Here is a 19,831-nt window from a genome sequence, read left to right on the forward strand (position 1 = left end):
TGTAATATGGTCAGATGAAACCAAAATATAACTTTTTGGTAGAAACTCAACTTGTCGTGTTTGGAGGACAAAGAATGCTGAGTTGCATCCAAAGAACACCATACCTACTGTGAAGCATGGGGGTGGAAACATCATGCTTTGGGGCCGTTTTTCTGCAAAGGGACCAGGACGACTGATCCATGTAAAGGAAAGAATGAATGGGGCCATGTATCGTGAGATTTTGAGTGAAAACCTCCTTCCATCAGCAAGGGCATTGAAGATGAAACGTGGCTGGGTCTTTCAGCATGACAATGATCCCAAACACACCGCCCGGGCAACGAAGGAGTGGCTTCGTAAGAAGCATTTCAAGGTCCTGGAGTGGCCTAGCCAGTCTCCAGATCTCAACCCCATAGAAAATCTTTGGAGGGAGTTGAAAGTCCGTGTTGCCCAGTAACAGCCCCAAAACATCACTGCTCTAGAGGAGATCTGCATGGAGGAATGGGCCAAAATACCAGCAACAGTGTGTGAAAACCTTATGAAGACTTACAGAAAACGTTTGACCTCTGTCATTGCCAACAAAGGGTATATAACAAAGTATTGAGAAACTTTTGTTATTGACCAAATACTTATTTTCCACCATAATGTAAGTCGCTCTGGATAAGAGCGTCTGCTAAATGACTTAAATGTTAAAATGTTAATAATGTGCAAATAAATTCATTAAAAATCCTACAATGTGACTTTCTGGATTTCTTTTTCTCATTTTGTCTGTCATAGTTGAAGTGTACCTATGATGTAAATTACAGGCCTCTCTCATCTTTTTAAGTGGGATAACATGCACAATTGGTGGCTGACTAAAAACTTTTTTGCCCCACTGTATATGGTAACGGGCTATAGTGCATAACACAGAATCCTCACAGGATCATATTCCCAGAGTGCCCTGTTAGGGTGAAAACAGTTGAGGTGTCAAGGATCAGGGCTGTACAGAAAATATCGTATATGAGGGCGTTGAAGAGAAATGAAGGGGAAACAGCCCACAGTTCTGAAGAAGATATGGCCGTGGATGCACCGCAACCTGTTGCAAATGTTAAACATCAAAGTGATCTGGATACACTTATTGTAAAGAAGGTGGATTTTGTAGCATTTATAGCCACAATTATTAATTGTACTGCACACGTGTCCAATGAGCTGGACATCATTACATCTGTACAGCTGAGAAGACTTCATGGCAGAAGCACTGCAAGGACTACTGTCGACAGAAAATATGCCACCCTCACAGGATCCTTCTGAGCCTGTGTTAAGTACCTGATTAGAATAGAAAACCATGCTGATTTAGTTTAATTAAAAATGTGTCATTGATAGTTTGTATAGATGTATTTTTACCCCGCATTATTCTCTTTTTTGGATATGTATTATCTACCTGTACAGTAGGTGGCGGAATGCACATATAATTGTTGCGGGCGCTATTATACCGAAGAAGAAAACGCTTGCACTTTGTATGTCTGGAATTTACGTCCTGTGTCGGCTGCCGTAGCTACCAGAGGAAGAATGGCCGGCTGGATGTGGATCCGCTGCTTTTTGGGGCCTCATCTCCAGAGAGTGCACCGTTCACAGGGGGAGTCCCGAACCGAAGGAAGAGCAGGGAGGAGGGTAGGCTCACGGTAGATACCGTGCTTGTGTTTGTGACCGAGCCAGGAAGAGATAGGAATGTAACTTTGGTCGACGCTAGCACTAGTTCGCGCTCCGGTCAGGAAGTGTTATTGAAACTGCTGTCAGTCACTGAATGACAGAGGTGACAATATGAATATGTATGCATAGTTAACACATTTGGGAATGTTCAGCTAGATACCAAGCGAATCAAGTATAATGGCTATCTTTGCGTTGTTGCGGGTGAGCATGCTAGCAAGCACGTAACCTAAGTCACTGTTAGCTATGCTAGGTAGCTAATGTTAGCTGTACTAGCGAGGCAGGGAGATCATTGCACTTATCCATAGCTGGCTTGGCAAGTCCCCACGCATTTAGCAGCTGACTACTTTCCCCTTATCTTACAACCCCAGGGATGGACTTATCAACCCAAGAACCTGGAGAAACACACTGACAGCATCCTCGGATGGGTCAGTATATAACTAGCAAGTTACCACAAGTTGTAGTATCTAATTGTTGATTATGACTCTGTTTTGATTAGCTAGAGAATAAACTATATTTTACTATTACATGCAGTGGCCTGCACTGTAATACACAACCTTTGATATTTGTTTTTGCATAAACTGAAGCCACAAGTAAAGACAAGTAGCACACTCACATAGCTATACAGGTAGCCTATACATTCTCATACTTTGTGTTGAGATGTAACTGTTCTCTTGTGTGTTCTCCCTCCAGGCGTCAGCTTTGTGGTCTCTGTCGTACTACAGCTCCCCTCTCCTCCTCTGCTACCTTTACAGAAAAGGTAATGTGTGTGTGTGTTCACTCATGCGATATGAAAGGTAATAAAAATGACTCATGCAGTAGTAAAACTCTTATTGGGTTTAACTATCAATACCACCCAGCTGTAGTGTAGTAGGTAAGTACTGGTACTGGCTAGTGGTGATATGGTTTGACATAGGACATGTATGCATGCTTGATTGAGAATGAGTGCAAGAAAGGGGGAGCAAATGGATATTACTAGCCTAATTGTTTGTGTGTGTGGTGTTCGTAGGCCAAACTGTTGCTGTGTGTTTCAGGGTACATCTGCAGCAGTAAGCTGGTCCCAGTCAGTCAGTATGTGGGAACAGTAATGGTTTGTCTGCTGGGAGTTGCCTGTCTGAGAGGTGAGAACTTTACCCCTCTTTTTACTGAACTTGTATTGCTCTTCCTGGATTGGTCTGGTTTGAGAAATCCACTGTGTTCAATGGATTTTTTTTCTCCCCATAAAATATGTTAATATCTCAAAACCTAATTGTAGAGAATGTAGTGTCTGGTGTTCTTCATCTGCTACACAGACATTGGATTGTGTGTGAATCATCTACCGGTAACTACGATTGCATTCCTGTGGGGTTACGCTTTCACACACTGACTCCCTCACAAGGTGTGGGTCTATCAGGTACACTAAGTACACCCCTGAGACTCTCTGCTTCTCTCTCCCTTTCCCTCTCTCTCTCAGGTTGGGGACGGTGGAGGAACTCTGAGTATCAACAGTTCATCTCCATTCTGGAGGAAACCAGGAAGAACCACACGCCTAGCAACAAGGTAACACTGCTATGGCAACAGCTGGGCTGTGTCTCAAATGACCGGTAACTACGATTGCATTCTGTGGGGTTGCTTTCACACACCTCCTCACAAGGTGTGGGTCTATCAGGTACACTAAGTACACCCCTGAGATTGTTGGGGACGGTGTGTATCAACAGTTCATCTCCATTCTGAGGAAACCACTATGGCAACAGCTGGGCTGTCTCAAATGACACCTTACTCCCCATATGGTGTGTGACGTCTAACCAGTACCCTATATGTCATTTGATAGTATTCTCAGGCCTGTTTTGTTAGTGGTTGTCAATCTTGAATTAAAGAAACATATTCTTCCTGATCACTAATTTTGAATGTTCTGTCTGTAGAAAAAACTGGCCTGCTATGATTTTGACTTCTCTCACTGGCCGGCAGACTTCAGCTGGGAAGAAGTTAGCAATCCGTGAGTTGTGTGTGTGTCTGTAATTTGCGTATTGTTGTGAACCTTTTACATGTGTGTTAATTTTTACACTGTGATTGTATTTTTTTGGTATGAAATACACAAGGTTGTACAGTAAATGTAAACAGGATGACTGTGTCTGGGTTATGATTTGAGAGTAAGGCTCTATTTCCACTTGTTAAATGTCCCTTCTAACAGGAAGCTGCTGTCCAAGACAGGAGTGTCTCTACTGAAGCCAGAGCCCAAACTGAGAGGGGCAGCAGACAGCGTGCTCAACTCTTTACGCACTCTACCATGCCACATCGTCAGGTATAGACAGACTACAATATCCACAATACACTGTACTCTACCAGGGCTTGACAGTACCATTTTTAGCAACTTGCGGGACCGTTTATATATAAAATAAAATAAATGTAATACTTTTGCGAACGCTTGTCCCCCCCCCTCCCAAAACATCCTTCATTACTATACATTATCTCCTGCTGTTGTGGCCTTAAGGCACTTAACCCCCCAAAAAGTGAAATACTGCAATGATAGTTTTCTGTTTAAAACACGTGGTCCATCAACCCTCCATCTGGATAGCTACCGAGTGTGCAGACTTTGGATCCAACCCTGCACAAATATCAAGATCCTGTTGAGCAGCTGATAATTTTTTGCAATGTGGTGTGTTCGAGCATGGCTGGAGCAAAAGCCTGCACACCCAGTAGCTCTCCTGGAATCTCCTGGAGGATGGTTTGTCCACCCTGCAACATTACAATTACAACTAAATCATTTCTTTATACAATGATTCCCTCGTTAAATGAACCAGGGATCAAACGGCTAAGGTTGGCGAGGTAGCTAACTAAGATGTTTATCTATTTGTAAGGTTAAAATATTCGGTGTTCAGGGAAGATGTTGACAACATTGAAGTTACTTGTCAATTAGGATATTCTAAGAATATATACACTGCTCAAAGAAATAAAGGGAACACTAAAATAACACATCCTAGATCTGAATGAATGAAATATTCTTATTAAATATTTTTTTCTTTACATAGTTGAATGTGCTGACAACAAAATCACACAAAAATGATCAATGGAAATCAAATTTATCAACCCATGGAGGTCTGGATTTGGAATCACACTCAAAATTAAAGTGGAAAACCACACTACAGGCTGATCCAACTTTTATATAATGTCCTTAAAACAAGTCACAATGAGGCTCAGTAGTGTGTGGCCTCCACGTGCCTGTATGACCTCCCTACAACGCCTGGGCATTCTCCTGATGAGGTGGCGGATGGTCTCCTGAGGGATCTCCTCCCAGACCTGGACTAAAGCATCCGCCAACTCCTGGACAGTCTGTGGTGCAACGTGGCGTTGGTGGATGGAGCGAGACATGATGTCCCAGGTGTGCTCAATTGGATTCAGGTCTGGAGAACGGGCGGGCCAGGCAATAGCATCAATGCCTTCCTCTTGCAGAAACTGTTGACACACTCCAGCCACATGAGCTCTAGCATTGTCTTGCATTAGGAGGAACCCAGGGCCAACCACACCAGCATCTGGTCTCACATGGGGTCTGAGGATCTCATCTCAGTACCTAATGGCAGTCAGGCGAGCACATGGAGGGCTGTGCGGCCCCCCAAAGAAATACCACCCCACACCATGACTGACCCACCGCCAAACCGGTCATGCTGGAGGATGTTGCAGGCAGCAGAACGTTCTCCACGGCGTCTCCAGAATGTCACGTCTGTCACGTGCTCAGTGTGAACCTGCTTTCATCTGTGACGAGCACAGGGCGCCAGTGGCGAATTTGCCAATCTTGGTGTTCTCTGGCAAATGCCAAACGTCCTGCACGGTGTTGGGCTGTAAGCACAACCCCCACCTGTGGACGTCAGGCCCTCATACCATCCTCATGGAGTCTGTTTCTGACCATTTGAGCAGACACTTGCACATTTGTGGCCTGCTGGAGGTCATTTTGCAGGGCTCTGGCAGTGCTCCTGCTCCTCCTTGCACAAAGGCGGAGGTAGCGGTCCTGCTGCTGGGTTGTTGCCCTCCTACGGCCTCCTCCACGTCTCCTGATGTACTGGCCTGTCTCCTGGTAGCGCCTCCATGCTCTGGACACTACGCTGACAGACACAGCAAACCACCTTGCCACATCTCGCATTGATGTGCCATCCTGGATGAGCTGCACTACCTGAGCCACTTGTGTGGGTTGTAGACTCCGTCTCATGCTACCACTAGAGTGAAAGCACCGCCAGCATTCAAAAGTGACCAAAACATCAGCCAGGAAGCATAGGAACTGAGAAGTGGTCTGTGGTCCCCACCTGCAGAACCACTCCTTTATTGGGGGTGTCTTGCTAAATGCCTATAATTTCCACCTGTTGTCCATTTGCACAACAGCATGTGACATTTATTGTCAATCAGTGTTGCTTCCTAAGTGGACAGTTTGATTTCACAGAAGTGTGATTGACTTGGAGTTACATTGTGTTGTTTTAAGTGTTCCCTTTATTTTTTTGAGCAGTGTATTTTTTACGTTGTTAGAATTACATGGCCAGTATTGAATAGAAGAGAATCCTAGCCAATTTTGAGGGCTTGAGAGACTGTATTACAACCGGAGTATGCCGCATTTGGTTTCATCAACTGCACCTGTATCAACTGTGTCCCCCATTTGCGGTTATACACAAGTGCCAGTGGAAAGTTATTTTAGGACATTGGACATGTCAATGACATTAATACATGCTAAGTAGTTAACTCGCAAGATAGCCAATTCAAAACAGTGTAGTTTGGCTGGTTATCAAGTTAGTCTGTTGTATATCATTATTTTATCTGCTGCGCAAGTCTCTCTCTCCTCTGGCACACGCGGCCCACTGTGTTAGGGCAAAAACCAAAACATGCACCCCTTGGGGTCACGATTACCGGGTTTGGGAAACGCTGGGTTACGTTACAGGCAGGCATAAATTAAGGCCCAATGTCGTGCCATTCATCCACCACCATCACCTCATGTACTGTACCATACCATACCACATAATCAGGTACTAAACTAAATGCACTATATTCTACCATACCACATAATCAGGTACTAAACTAAATGCACTATATTCTACCACATCGGGTACTAAACCAAATACACTATATTCTACCACATCGGGTACTAAACCAAATACACTATATTCTACATCGGTATAAACACTCCATAGACTACAATATACCACACTACCATACAACATAGTCAGATATCGTACAACACAGGGCATAATGTAACTAACTACAACTACTGTTTCTATCACTGTCTCTCTACACTGTTATAGCAGGCAGGCTTGGTATATTTGATTGATATTACATTACTGCCTGCTTGCCCACTGACTCAACCTCTTCTCTCCCCTCCCTCTTTCTCCTCCTCTCTAGTTTTCTGATTGCCCACTCATTTGGGAGGAGGATGCTGTACCCTGGGTCTGTATTCCTACTGCAAAGGGCTATGAGACCCATGCTACAACAGGGCCAGGCTAGACTTATAGAAGAGGTGAGTCACCACACACACCCCACAGTAGGGTCTGGTTACATTCATTTACAATAGTTAATGTATTCATATACAGTGTATTCAGAAATATACAGACCCCTTTTTCCACATTTTGTTATAAATCTACACATGGTGACAAAGTGAAAACAGATTTTTAGTATTCAGACCTTTTGCTATGAGACTCAAAATTGAGCTCCGGTGCATCCTGTTTCCATTAATCATCCTTGATGTTTCTACAACTTGATTGGAGTCCATCTGTGGTAAATTCAATTGATTGGACATGATTTGGAAATGCACAAACCTGTCTATATAAGGTCCCACAGTTGACAGTGCACATCAGAGCAAGAACAAATAATTGTCTGTAGAGCCCTGAGACAGGATTGTGTAGAGAAACAGATCTGGGCAAGGGTACCAAAAAAACAAAACATTTCTGCAGCATTGAAGGTCCCCAATTTTTAATAATTTTTTTTTATTTTATTTTTTATTTTACCTTTATTTAACCAGGCAAGTCAGTTAAGAACAAATTCTTATTTTCAATGACTGCCTGGGAACAGTGGGTTAACTGCCTGTTCAGGGGCAGAACGACAGATTTGTACCTTGTCAGCTCGGGGGTTTGAACTCGCAACCTTCCGGTTACTAGTCCAACACTCTAACCACTAGGCTACCCTGCCACCCCAATAACACAGTGGCCTCCATCATTCTTAAATGGAAGAAGTTTGGAACCCACAAGAGAAGGACATTGTTCAGGGAGGTGACCAAGAAACCAATGATCACTGACAGATCTCTATAGAGTTCCTCTGTGGAGATGGGAGAACCTTCCAGAAGGACAACCATCTCTGCACACTATACCAATCATACCTTTCTGGTAGAGTGGCCAGGCGGAAGCCACTCCTCAGCAAAAAGCACATGACAGCCCGCTTGGATTTTCCAAAATGTACCTAAAGGACTCTGACCATGACAAGCAAGATTCTCTGGTCTGATCAAACCAGATTGAACACTTTGGCCTGAATGCCAAGCATCGTGTATGGAGGAAATCGGGTACCATCCCAACGGTGAAGCATGGTGGTGGCATTATCATGCTGTGGGGATATTTTTCAGCGGCAGGGACTGGGAAACTAATTAGGGTCGAGGGAAAGATGAAGGGAGAAAAGTACAGAGAGATCCTTGATGAAAACCTGCTCCAGAGTGCTGGAGCACTCAGAACCTCCGACTGGGATGACGGTTCACCTTTCAACAGGACAATGACCCTAAGCACACAGCCAAGACAACGCAGTAGTGGCTTTGGGACAAGTCTCTGAATGTCAGTGAGCGGGCCAGCGGAAGCCCAGACTTGAACCTGATCAAACATCTCTGGAGAGACCTAATAATAGCTGTGCAGCGACACTCCCCATCCAACCTGACAGATCTTGAGAGGATCTGCAGAGAAGAAAGGGAGAAACTCTCCAAATACAGGTATGCCAAGATTGTAGCGTCATACCCAAGAAGACTGAAGGCTGTAATCTCTGCCAAAGGTGCTTCAACAACGTACTGAGTAAAGGGTCTGAATATTTATGTAAATGTAATATTTTAGTTATTTATTTTTATAAATTTGCAAACATTTCTAAAAACCTGTTTTTGCTTTGTCATTATGGTGTATTGTCTGTAGGGGGGGAAACGATTTAATCCAAGGCTGTAACAAAATGTGGAAAAAGTCAAGGGGTCTGAATACTTTCCGAATGCAATGTATGCAACCTTTCGCTTATAGACCTGCTTAACTTAAGTTTCTCTCTTCCGAGCCATTTCTGTAACTCCCTCCCTCTCTTTGTGTGCAGTGTGAGGGCCAGAGGAACAAGCTGGTGGCGTGTGATGGGAATGAGATTGATACAATGTTTGTGGACCGCAGGAGAGACGAAGGACAGCACGGACAGACTCTGGTAAGGACCTGCACAATGCTCTATGAACCATCAGAACTACATTACCCATGGTTCCATGTGAGGTCTGTAGTGTTTGCTGTATGTCCTGCTGTAGGTGATCTGCTGTGAGGGGAACGCAGGCTTCTATGAGGTGGGCTGTATGAACACTCCATTGGAAGGTAAGGAACCTCTGTCAGACTTTTTTTTACACATTAGAAATACTTAATTTTTTAGGTCCTTCCTCTCATCTTACTTTACCATCCTTCCTTCCTCCCTCCCTTTGTGGTAAAGATCACTGTTCATACATGGTTGTTAACATATTCCCATAACCTGTTAAATTCAAATTAGAGCAGTATAAAACTATTTGTCTGTCTGTGTTGCAGGTGGATACTCAGTGCTTGGCTGGAACCACCCTGGCTTTGCAGGAAGCACGGTAAGCCTTAGTGTCCCTCGCTCTTCCCCATCACGCTTTTGTATGAACTTACCAGCATGTTTCAATGGCATTATTAGGCAAGTTTGTCTTATGTGGAAAGTCTGGTTTGTCTACACGGGTCATTCTTGGAGAATGTTGGAAGACACAGGGTTGTGGGCTCGATTCCCACAGGGGACCAGCAAGTAAATGTAGGAAAATGTATCCACTCACGACTGTGAGTTGATAAGAGCGCCTGCTAAATTACTAAAATGTCTGTTAGCAGCAGATTTGTTTCCATCTCAAAATGTGCATTGACGTGAAAGTAAATGTAAAACAACAACTCTTCGTTCCCCTATCCACTCCCTTATTTCTCTCAGGGCGTACCATTCCCCCAGAACGAGGCCAATGCCATGGATGTAGTGATCCAGTTTGCAGTGCACAAGCTGGGCTTCCAGCTCAGTGAAATAGTGGTGTATGCCTGGTCCATAGGGGGATTCACAGGTATGGACCCTATTGGTATATGCAGTTTGTCTGGCCCTAGTTTGTTGTGGCAATGAGTTGACCAATTTCACCAACATACTGTAAGCACCACTTTATTTCTCCCCCCTCATTTTCTCTCCATCTCACGCTTCTCTCACCCTCTCTCTCCCCATTCTTCTCCCTTCTCTCTCTCCTCCTCCCCTCTCATACTTCCTTTTCTCTGTCTATATATTTCTCTCTCTCAGCCAGTTGGGCGGTGATGTCCTATCCAGAGATCCAAGCGCTGGTGTTGGATGCATCCTTTGATGACCTGCTGCCTCTGGCCCTCAAGGTCATGCCCGACAGCTGGAGTGAGTCTCGCGCAGGGGTCATAGGTCAAGGCGTGGAAAAGACCAATGATGTCATATAAACAGAAATGTATTATGTCTTTGGATGACACTTTTTTTCCTATTATGAGATATATTCTTTAAGAACTGAATAGTCACTCTGGATAAGAGCATCTCCTAAAGGCCTGAGGTGTGTCTATTTGTAAGGGCTGTGTTTGGTTCAGGATCTGACAATGAAAATTGTGTGTTTCAGGGCCGTTGGTGACACATACAGTCAGGCAGTACATGAACCTCAACAGCGCAGATCAGCTCTGCAAGTAAGTGGAACACTCTTTACTCACACAAACACTTTGCGTGTGTGTGACTGACACGAACATATCCATCAAAAATAAGGGGTAAATCTACTTGAATTGAATCACTTTTTGACAGCATCCCATTTGATTTGAACAAAACTTTGCGTATATTACCCATGGAAGAAGTGGTCGGAAAGGGACTTTTTGGAACTGAATGCCAACATATTCAGGAGAATAAAGTTGACCTGTTTTGCATACCCCACCATACCATCAGATGGCCATGTCTTCATCACTGGAAAAGGTAAACAGTTGGGTTCGATATCAATTAAAAGCATAAAAACAGGGTTGTCAAACTATTGTATAAATTCTAGATGTTTTTTTTTTTAAGGGTAGGAAGCATGAGTTTTTACTCACCAATGTAACAAGTGTGGTCAAAGGCTTAGTTGTAGTCATGATCTGGTTACCTGTAAGTACAAACATGCAGTTATGTTTTTAAGTTATTACATATTTAATTTATTTCCGGATAACTTCTAAACTATTCAACGTCATATGGAGGATGTACTCTGCTACAGAGTTCGTATTCTAGCTCGGTAGCGATCTCCATCTGGCTAACGTTAGCCACTCCTCATGCTATTCAGACTTTGTGGCTGTGTTATCTAGTGGGAACCCGTTACCATGGCAGGCTCTGGTGATTTCTTGCCTTGGGCTCAAAACAAAAAAAACTCCTACCTGCTGCTTGCTCTAATTGTGAAGTACCGTGTCTGTTGTACTTTTTATTTTGTAAACTTCACCATGTTCTGTGAAGTAAGCTACGGGAGTTTTGTAACTTTTTCCACATTGGCTTAGTGCAAGCGCACTAGCTGACTGATATGGAATCTAACGTTATCTATTTTGGATTTCGCCCTGGTGAAGCTCCCACCTCCCCCTAGCTTTGGTAGCAAACTCAGCCGGCACTCTTTTACCATCGGATGGGTCACAACCATCAAGTTTCTGCTTTTAATCTGTGGTTATGTTTTAGTTTTGCTCTAGCTGGTCTCCAGTAGTTGGGCTCTAGTTTGCTAACCATAACCATGGTGGTTGGCTAGGCTAATGGCTAGTTGGCTAAATAGCAAATGATTGCTGGTTGGTGTTATGTAGTTTCAAAAAGTTGTTCTATTTTCATGTAGCTGTAAGCTAGGTGTTGGTATCAACTGGTTTACTCATACAGTGCTAACGTAATGTTAGCAGGCAGATAGTGCTAAGAGTGATGATGATGATTGGGGGAATCAATAGTTACATTTTGAGAATAAAAAAGTTTTTCAATGTATTGTTTTGACGAAGTTGCAATATTTTTGCGTTCGTTGGCTGTATCTGCACCAAAACTCCAGTATTTTTCCTTCATAGCTTGTTTTCCACATTTTTCAAATATGGAGACAATTTAGTTATCACTTTCCATGACTGATCAAATTTCGTTTTCTCATGGCTCTCACTTGTCCCTCTGCAGCAGACATGGTGAGCAATATATTTGTAACATCAAATCGCAATACATATCGGCACCTCAGTATCTTTATATAATAGGGAGTAGGCTGGCTTGCCGGGTCCTCCAAATTACATCACACTCCGGAAAAACATTTTCCTTCATGACTTTAGCATTCTTTGGAACACTGACCGGTTTTATGTAATAATTTCAAAAATAGAAAAGTGAGTTGTAAGTTTGCATTGGGACTTTTGATGTATATTCTTATGCAAATCCATGCTACCTTTTAATCTCAATGATCAATTAGCTTCGACCCTATTTTACATAGATATTTTTGTTGTCCGCCATCAGTTGAAACACAACATGCTCTTGAATACAGGGTGGGTGTCATTTTAATCATAGTAATATAATTAATAGGATGGACCTATCCCTTCAGACCACTGCAATTTAGCTGTTACACCATTGATATTTTAACTTCTAATTACTACCACACCCACCGTTGAATGTTAACATTAATGGTCATACATTCTATAATCTATATTTCTATAGGTTTTCTATGGAGGATTGACAGTAATTAAAACAGATATTCCCATTCAAGTCAACATTCTGTGTGGACCAACAACCGTCTTTGTGGTTACCATTTGAAAGTTGACATTTCCATTGTATTCACTTTTTTTGTGTGCATTTAACAGCCAAAACATGACACCAACCCTGCATTCTTGTGTTGCATGTTATGCTTATAAGGTACGAGGGGGTGTGGTAATATACCACGGCTAAGGGCTGTTCTTATGCACAACGTAACGCTGAGTGCATGACACAGCCCTTAGCTGTGGTATATTAGACATGTATTCCCCCCCTCCCGAGGTGCCGTATTGCTATTTTAAACAGGTTACCAACGTAATTAGAGCAGTCAAAATAAATGTTTTGTCTTACCCCTGGTAGTCAGCCGATCAGCATCAGGCCCTGACCCACCCAGTTTATAATGAAACTTCGGTACTTTTTCAATACTAGAACATGAACAAATGGTTTGGTACTAGAATTTGTTACATTCAGTACTTCTGTCAAATCTGACTTGCGGTTCAGCGCAGCTAATACAAAGGCACGTCTCTCCCAAGGATGATCTAATGCCTCAGCGAACTGAATGGTGTGCTAATACGGCTTCTGCGGGCCGCCCCCCTCCCCTCTCTCTTGTGACACAGCGCTCAGTTTTATCAAATAAGCTACTTCTATGCAAATGTTGTTGATTAGTACAATAAAATAAGTCCCAAATGGGAGGGAAAATGTGTCATCTGTAGCCCCATGAAATCAGCCTAAACAAGCTCAACTCAATGCATGCACTCACTCCTATTAAATATGCATACACCTGTATTGTGTACAAAACATTAGGAACACCTGCTCTTTCCATGAGTGACCAGGTGAAAGCTATGATTCCTTATTGATGTCACCTTATTAAATCCACTTCAATCAGTGTAGATGAAAGGTAGGAGACAGGTTAAAGAAGGATTTTTAAGCCTTGAGACATGGCTTGTGTATGTGTGCCATTCAGAGGGTGAATGGGAAAGACAAAAGCTTGAACTTCCTTTGAACGGGGTATGGTAGTAGGTGCCAGGTGCACCGGTTTGAGTGTGTCAAGAACTGCAACACTGCTGGGTTTTCCCATGCTCAACAGTTTCCCGTGTGTGTCAAGAATGGTCCACCACACAAAGGACATCCAGCCAACATGAAACAACTGTGGGAAGCATTGGAATCAACACGGGCCAGCATCCCTGTGGAACAATTTCGATACCTTAGAGTCCATGCCCTGATGAATTGAGTCTGTTCTGAGGGGAAACTGGGGGGATAACTCAATATTAGGAACGTGTTCTTATTGTTTTGGACACTGTGTATCAGCTACAACTTGATTTACCCAGTTTATCAATAGAGATTAACCATTCAAATAAATTACCGTTATGTAAATAGATGTGTAAAAACCAAGTAAAATTGATTGCTATGTATGGATTAATTCATCAATTATACAGTCTCTGAAAAATGCTGTTGTGAAAACATTCAAATCTAATGATATTGAATTTAAAAGATGCCCAACGATTGAACAGAGCAGTCAGTAGCTGAGTTTGTCTGGATCAAGTGCCATTCTGTGACCGGCTTACATTCATTTGGTTGGTGTTGAGTATCGTGATACTAGTCCTGGTATCTGTATTGAAGTCAAAATTCTGGTAGCGTGACCACTACTGTATTCGAGCATATTGTCTCAACCGGGCACAACAATTTTTGTTTGTATTAATTCATTTAACCTTTTATTTAACTAGGCAAGTCAGTTAAGAACAAATTCTTATTTACAATGATGGCCTACCCTGGGCAGACCTGGACGATGCTGGGCCAATTGTGCAATGCCCTATGGGATTCCCAATCACGGCTGGATGTGATGCAGCCTGGAACATCAGATGTAAAGTAGGGTATAAGCTACAACATATGCAAATATGAAGAACAAAAGAGTTTACAAGTTTAGATAATTGTGTTTAAGGTTAAAATCACAATAAAAAATAATAAAATAGTTGTAATCAATTAAAAGCTTTATCCAACTACCTTTTCCAGTGATGAAGACATGGCTATTTGATGGTATGGTGGGATATGCAAAATAGGTCAACTTTGAGTACCTTTTATCTCCTGAATATTTTGCCATTCAGGTCCAAAAGGACCATTTCTGGGCACTTCTACAATGGGCAAATGTGTATGGGAGGTTTTGTTCAAATCAAAAGGGGTGCTGTTTACCCTAAGGGAAGATGGGAGGTTCTGAGTATTTTATGACCCTATAACACTCGAGTTCTTCCTTAGGTACCAGGGACCAGTGCTTCTGATCAGAAGAACCAAAGATGAGATCATTACCACCACGTGAGTCACTATGAAGGCATGAATAACAAGACTTAGAGCCCGTTCAGATTACCTCGATTTACCAGCGCATAGCTATAGTGGCTGGTTTCACTGACTGACTGTTGTTTCAGGGGTCCAGAAGACATCATGTCCAACAGAGGAAACAACCTCCTGCTCAAACTTCTGCAGTTCAGGTTGGTTCTGTCTCGAAGACCTCACATAGGCTGTGTATGTCTGTACACTACAGACTTGATTATCCACAACCTTACACAGACATCTGTGTTGCCTTGTACTATATACAGTTGAAGTCGGAAGTTTACATACACCTCAGCCAAATACATTTAAACTCAGTTTTTCACAATTCCTGACATTTAATCCTAGTAAAAATCCCTGTCTTAGGTCAGTTAGGATCACCACTTTATTTTAAGAATGTGACATGTCAGAATAATAGTAGTGATTTATTTCACCTTTCATCACATTCCCAGTGGGTCAGAAGTTTACACTCAATTAGTATTTGGTAGCGTTACCTTTAAATTGTTCAGCTTGGGTCAAATGTTCCGGGTAGCCTTCCACAAGCTCCCCACAATAAGTAGTGTGAATTTTGGCCCATTCCTCTTGACTGAGCTGGTGTAACTGAATCAGGTTTCTAGGCCTCCTTGCTCGCACACGCTTTTTCAGTTCTGCCCAAAATATTTCTATGGAATTGAGGTCAGGGTGTTGTGATGGCCACTCAAATACCTTGACATTGTTGTCCTTAAGCCATTTTGCCACAACTTTGGAAGTATGCTTGGGGTCATTGTCCATTTGGAAGATCCATTTGCGACCAAGCTTTAACTTCCTGACTGATGTCTTGATGTTGCTTCAGTATATCCACATAATTTTCCATCCTCATGATGCCATCTATTCTGTGAAGTGCACCAGTCCCTCCTGCAGCAAAGCACCCCCACAACATGATGCTGCCACCCCCGTGCTTCACGGTTGGGATGGTTTTCTTCGGCTTGCAAGCCTCCCCCTTTTCCCTCCAAACATAACGATGGTCATTATGGCCAAACAGCTCTATTTTGTTTCATCAGAGGACATTTTTCCAAAAAGTACGATCTTTATCCCTATGTGCAGTTGCAAACCGTAGTCAGGCTTTTTTATTGAGGTTTCGGAGCAGTGGCTTCTTCCTTGCTTAGCGGCCTTTCAGGTTATGTCGATATAGGACTTGTTTTACTGTGGATAAATACTTTTATACCGGTTTCCTGCAGCATGTTTACAAGGTCCTTTGCTGCTGTTCTGGAATTGATAGCACTTTTCGCACCAAAGTACGTTCATCTCTAGGAGACAGAACGCGTGTCATTTCTGAGTGGTTCCACGGCTACGTGGTCCCATGGTGTTTATACATGCGTACTAGTGTTTGTACAGATGAACATGGTACCTTCAGGCGTTTGGAAATTGCTCCCAAGGATGAACCAGACTTTTTTTTTCTTCTGAGGTCTTGGTTGATTTCTTTTGATTTTCTCATGATGTTAACCAAAAGGGCACTGAGTTTGAAGGTAGGCCTTGAAATACATCCACGGGTACACCTCCAATTGACTCAAATTTTCAATTAGCCGATCAGGAGCTTCTAAAGCCATGACTTCATTTTATGGAATTTTCCAAGCTGTTTAAAGGCACAGTCAACTTAGTGTATATAAACTTCTGACCCACTTGGAATTGTGATACAGTGAAATAATCTGTCTGCAAACAATTGTTGGAAAAATTACTTGTCATGCACAAAGTAGATGTCCTAACCAACTTGACCAACTATAGTTTGTGGAGTGGTCGAAAAATGAGTTTTAATGACTCCAACCTAAGTGTATGTAAACTTCTGACTTCAACTGTATACATACACTAGGAACAGAGTGAGCACTGTGTTTGTTTTAAACCCTTTCTGATGTCATATCTTCAGGTACCCCCAGGTGATGACAGATGATGGCGTCAGGGCCATCAGAGCATGGCTGGCAGCCTCCAACCACGTAGAAGAGGCAGCGGTGTACAGTAGCTATGAGGTGGATGATGACTGGTGTGTGTCTGTTCTGCAGTCGTATAAGACAGAGAGAGACGTTTTCTTCCCCTGGAGCGTTGGTAAGACTGCTCCTCAAATGACAACACCATTACAACTGTTTGATTTAGATTAGAATCTCCCTCAATTAACTACTTGATGATGGAATTTATTTTGGTCTTTGTTTACTGCCTCTTAGACACTACTCTCTGCCAGAGGTGGAAAAAGTACTCAATTGTCATACTTGAGAGAAAGTAAAAGCTATACATCAAATTCCTTATATTTAGCTAACCAGGCAGCACAATTTCCTTTTTTGGCAGCTCCAAAACTCTGTAAATGTCTAAGGAAGCATTTATGTTTAGAGAGTCCACCAGACCAGCGGCAGTAGGGATGACCAGGGACGTTCTCTTGATGTGTGTGAATTGGAAATATTTCCTGTACTGCTAAGCATTCAAATTGTAACTAGTACTTTTGGGTGTTGGGGGAAAATGTATGGAGTAAAAATACATATAGTAAAGTACAGCTACTCCAAAAAAATACTTAAGTAGTATTTTCACACCACTGCTCTCTGCTGAGATTTTATTTTATTTAACAAGGGAAGTTTGTTAAGAACAAATAATTATTTACAATGGCGGCCTACCAAAAGGCCCATGGGATTAAAAATATAGGACAAAACACACATCGACAAGATAGAGACCTATATAAACACTTGTGTGTGTGGTTTTAAGCTTTTCCTGCCTGTTTTGTCAGGTGAGGACATGACACTGGAGGGAAGACGGCAACTGGCTCTTTTCCTGGTGAGAAACTGCTTCTTTCATCTTCCGTTGTTCCTCCTCTCTACAACATGACTTGCGTTCTAACCCCCTCCCATCAGTGCCTTTCATCTTGTCTCCTTCACCCCCCCCCCCCCCCCCAATGCGGAAGAACATTTGAGGTTTCCATAATAACTAGATCACCTGTGCAATGTATTTCCATTGGCTCTGTGGTTTAAGTAATTTACTACAGCGAATGCTGCTACATTTGTTCTGTTAAGTACATCTGATTCCCTTTATATGGAAATGGTAAGGAGGTGAGTGGGCTTCCATTAGTCAGACAAGATCAAATCTACAGATTTCCATTGGGAATGTTCTCTCGTTCATTGTTTTCCCTCCCATCTCCATCACTTGTTCCCTCCCATCTCCATCATTTGTTCCCTCCCTTTCTCAGGCACGGAAGTACATGCGGAACTTCGACTCAACTCACTGCACTCCTCTCCCCTCCTCTGAATTCACTGCCCCTTGGAGACTGTAGAAAGAGGGTTGAAGGATGGATAGAAACGAGAAGCAAAGAGCCTGGCGGGGACCAACCAGAGGTTTACAGCGCATGGATTGAATGTATCTATGGGAGGTGTACAAGGCAGCTAGACCCAGTCGGTATTGGAATGTTGCGACCCTGCCCACCTGGCTCATAGCAAAACTTGTACATTTTGTAATTGATTAAAACAAGTAGACAAATGCCATGTCTAAAGATTACTGCTCCCTAGCGTTCTCGCTACTTAGAAAAACGTAATATTGGCCCTTTATGATACTAGCGTCCGACCTGAACATCAAACTAGTCAAGACCAACGCTATACAGCTACAAGTAGTGAGTGGAGTTCCAAACGAACTGTGCTAAACAAGTTAAGTCTTACCTGTGATAGTGCTTTCCCACGCCAAATAGCCTGAAGCCACAGGGCTCTTCCTCGACATGGGAGCATTGCAAACAGTAGGTTGTGATTTGACCTGACTACATGTACAATTGAACACAGCAGCTTTTTAGCATGTTTTTTTCTGTACAAAACAAAAATAAATAAAGTTGGCTCTTTTACAATGGTAAAGAATTGTTGTTTTCACAATGTGGGCGTGGTCTAAGGGAATTCCTTATCGTCTGAGTATAATAACCCGACTTCACCGCTCACGTCGCAAAATAAATCTAGAGATCTATATTATTCAATTATTGCGTCAACGAGCGTTTGTGTTGCTGAGGTTAAATAGAAGTTACACAGGACCCAAACTGTCTGCTATCGTGCATAAATATATATTTAAGCCTTGAAACGATTCTGTTGACTTTTGTGTGGATCAGTTGTCAAGGACCATTTCAGGTGAAATGTTTATGAATTGCCATTAATGCTTTCCGACCTGTCCCCAAATTAATGTAATTGTTTGTTTTGATATTTTAACCTGTGTGTTGTGATCGTGTTTGGTGTGGGGGGACAACAAATGTATGCATGTTGGCGCACGCATGCAGCTGGTTTGGGTTCCATGTTGTAATGGCTTTGTTCATATTTATAAACTGGGGGGGGTTCCAGCCCTGATTGCTGATCGGCTGATAGCATATCAGACCATATACCACGTTTATTTTTACTGCTCAAATTACATTGGGGGTTGTGATATGGGCTGAATCCCAGAACTCTGCGTTGCATCGTACAAAAGAACAGCCCCAAACCGTATACCACACCCCCTCTGTCCTTATTGCTTAAATATACACTGTCATCCTCAAGAAGCATCTGGTACTATGAGAACTAGATATTTAAAATTAACCATTGATTAGATGTTTGAAAAGGCTCTATCCTATTGCTTTTGACTACACTACTACAAGGAAGGAAAGATGCATCTTAAAGGAATGAGGTCTTCTCTCCCTCTGGCTGCATTTAAAAAAACTGAAAGTTATTCCAAATAAATTGGCTTTGATAGCCTCAGATTAAGCCTAGACACACAGATCTACTTTTTGCAAATATAGCCAGGCCATCCTCACTTCTACATTTTTTTTGTTCACTCATTATGAACAAAGCTGTATCCTGATTAATGCTCTTAATGTTAAATAAAATGTTGACATTTTATTTATGAAACTGCAATCTTACATGTTTTTTTCCCCCTGACCATAACTCAAAGTTCCAGGCCCTGAGGTTTTCCAGGTCACATCCTCAGGAAA

The 19,831-nt window shown here is 42.5% G+C and overlaps 1 protein-coding gene across 1 annotated transcript; it reads left to right on the top strand.

The window, feature by feature from the left end:
• The first annotated feature begins 1,478 nt into the window (after positions 1–1,478).
• On the top strand, positions 1,479–19,778 carry LOC135520367 (phosphatidylserine lipase ABHD16A-like). Its single transcript, XM_064945865.1, has 19 exons — positions 1,479–1,626; positions 2,034–2,090; positions 2,356–2,422; positions 2,697–2,783; positions 3,116–3,201; positions 3,564–3,637; positions 3,833–3,943; positions 7,018–7,132; positions 8,941–9,042; positions 9,137–9,200; positions 9,405–9,454; positions 9,811–9,934; positions 10,159–10,263; positions 10,493–10,556; positions 14,821–14,877; positions 14,988–15,050; positions 16,790–16,965; positions 17,633–17,679; positions 18,089–19,778. Exons 1-19 carry the CDS (start codon positions 1,525–1,527, stop codon positions 18,170–18,172), a joined length of 1,635 nt encoding a protein of 544 aa, XP_064801937.1. The 5' UTR covers positions 1,479–1,524; the 3' UTR covers positions 18,173–19,778.
• Positions 19,779–19,831: the final 53 nt, after the last annotated feature.

Source organism: Oncorhynchus masou, chromosome 29 (genome assembly GCF_036934945.1).
Source record: "Oncorhynchus masou masou isolate Uvic2021 chromosome 29, UVic_Omas_1.1, whole genome shotgun sequence".
NCBI lineage: Eukaryota > Metazoa > Chordata > Actinopteri > Salmoniformes > Salmonidae > Oncorhynchus > Oncorhynchus masou.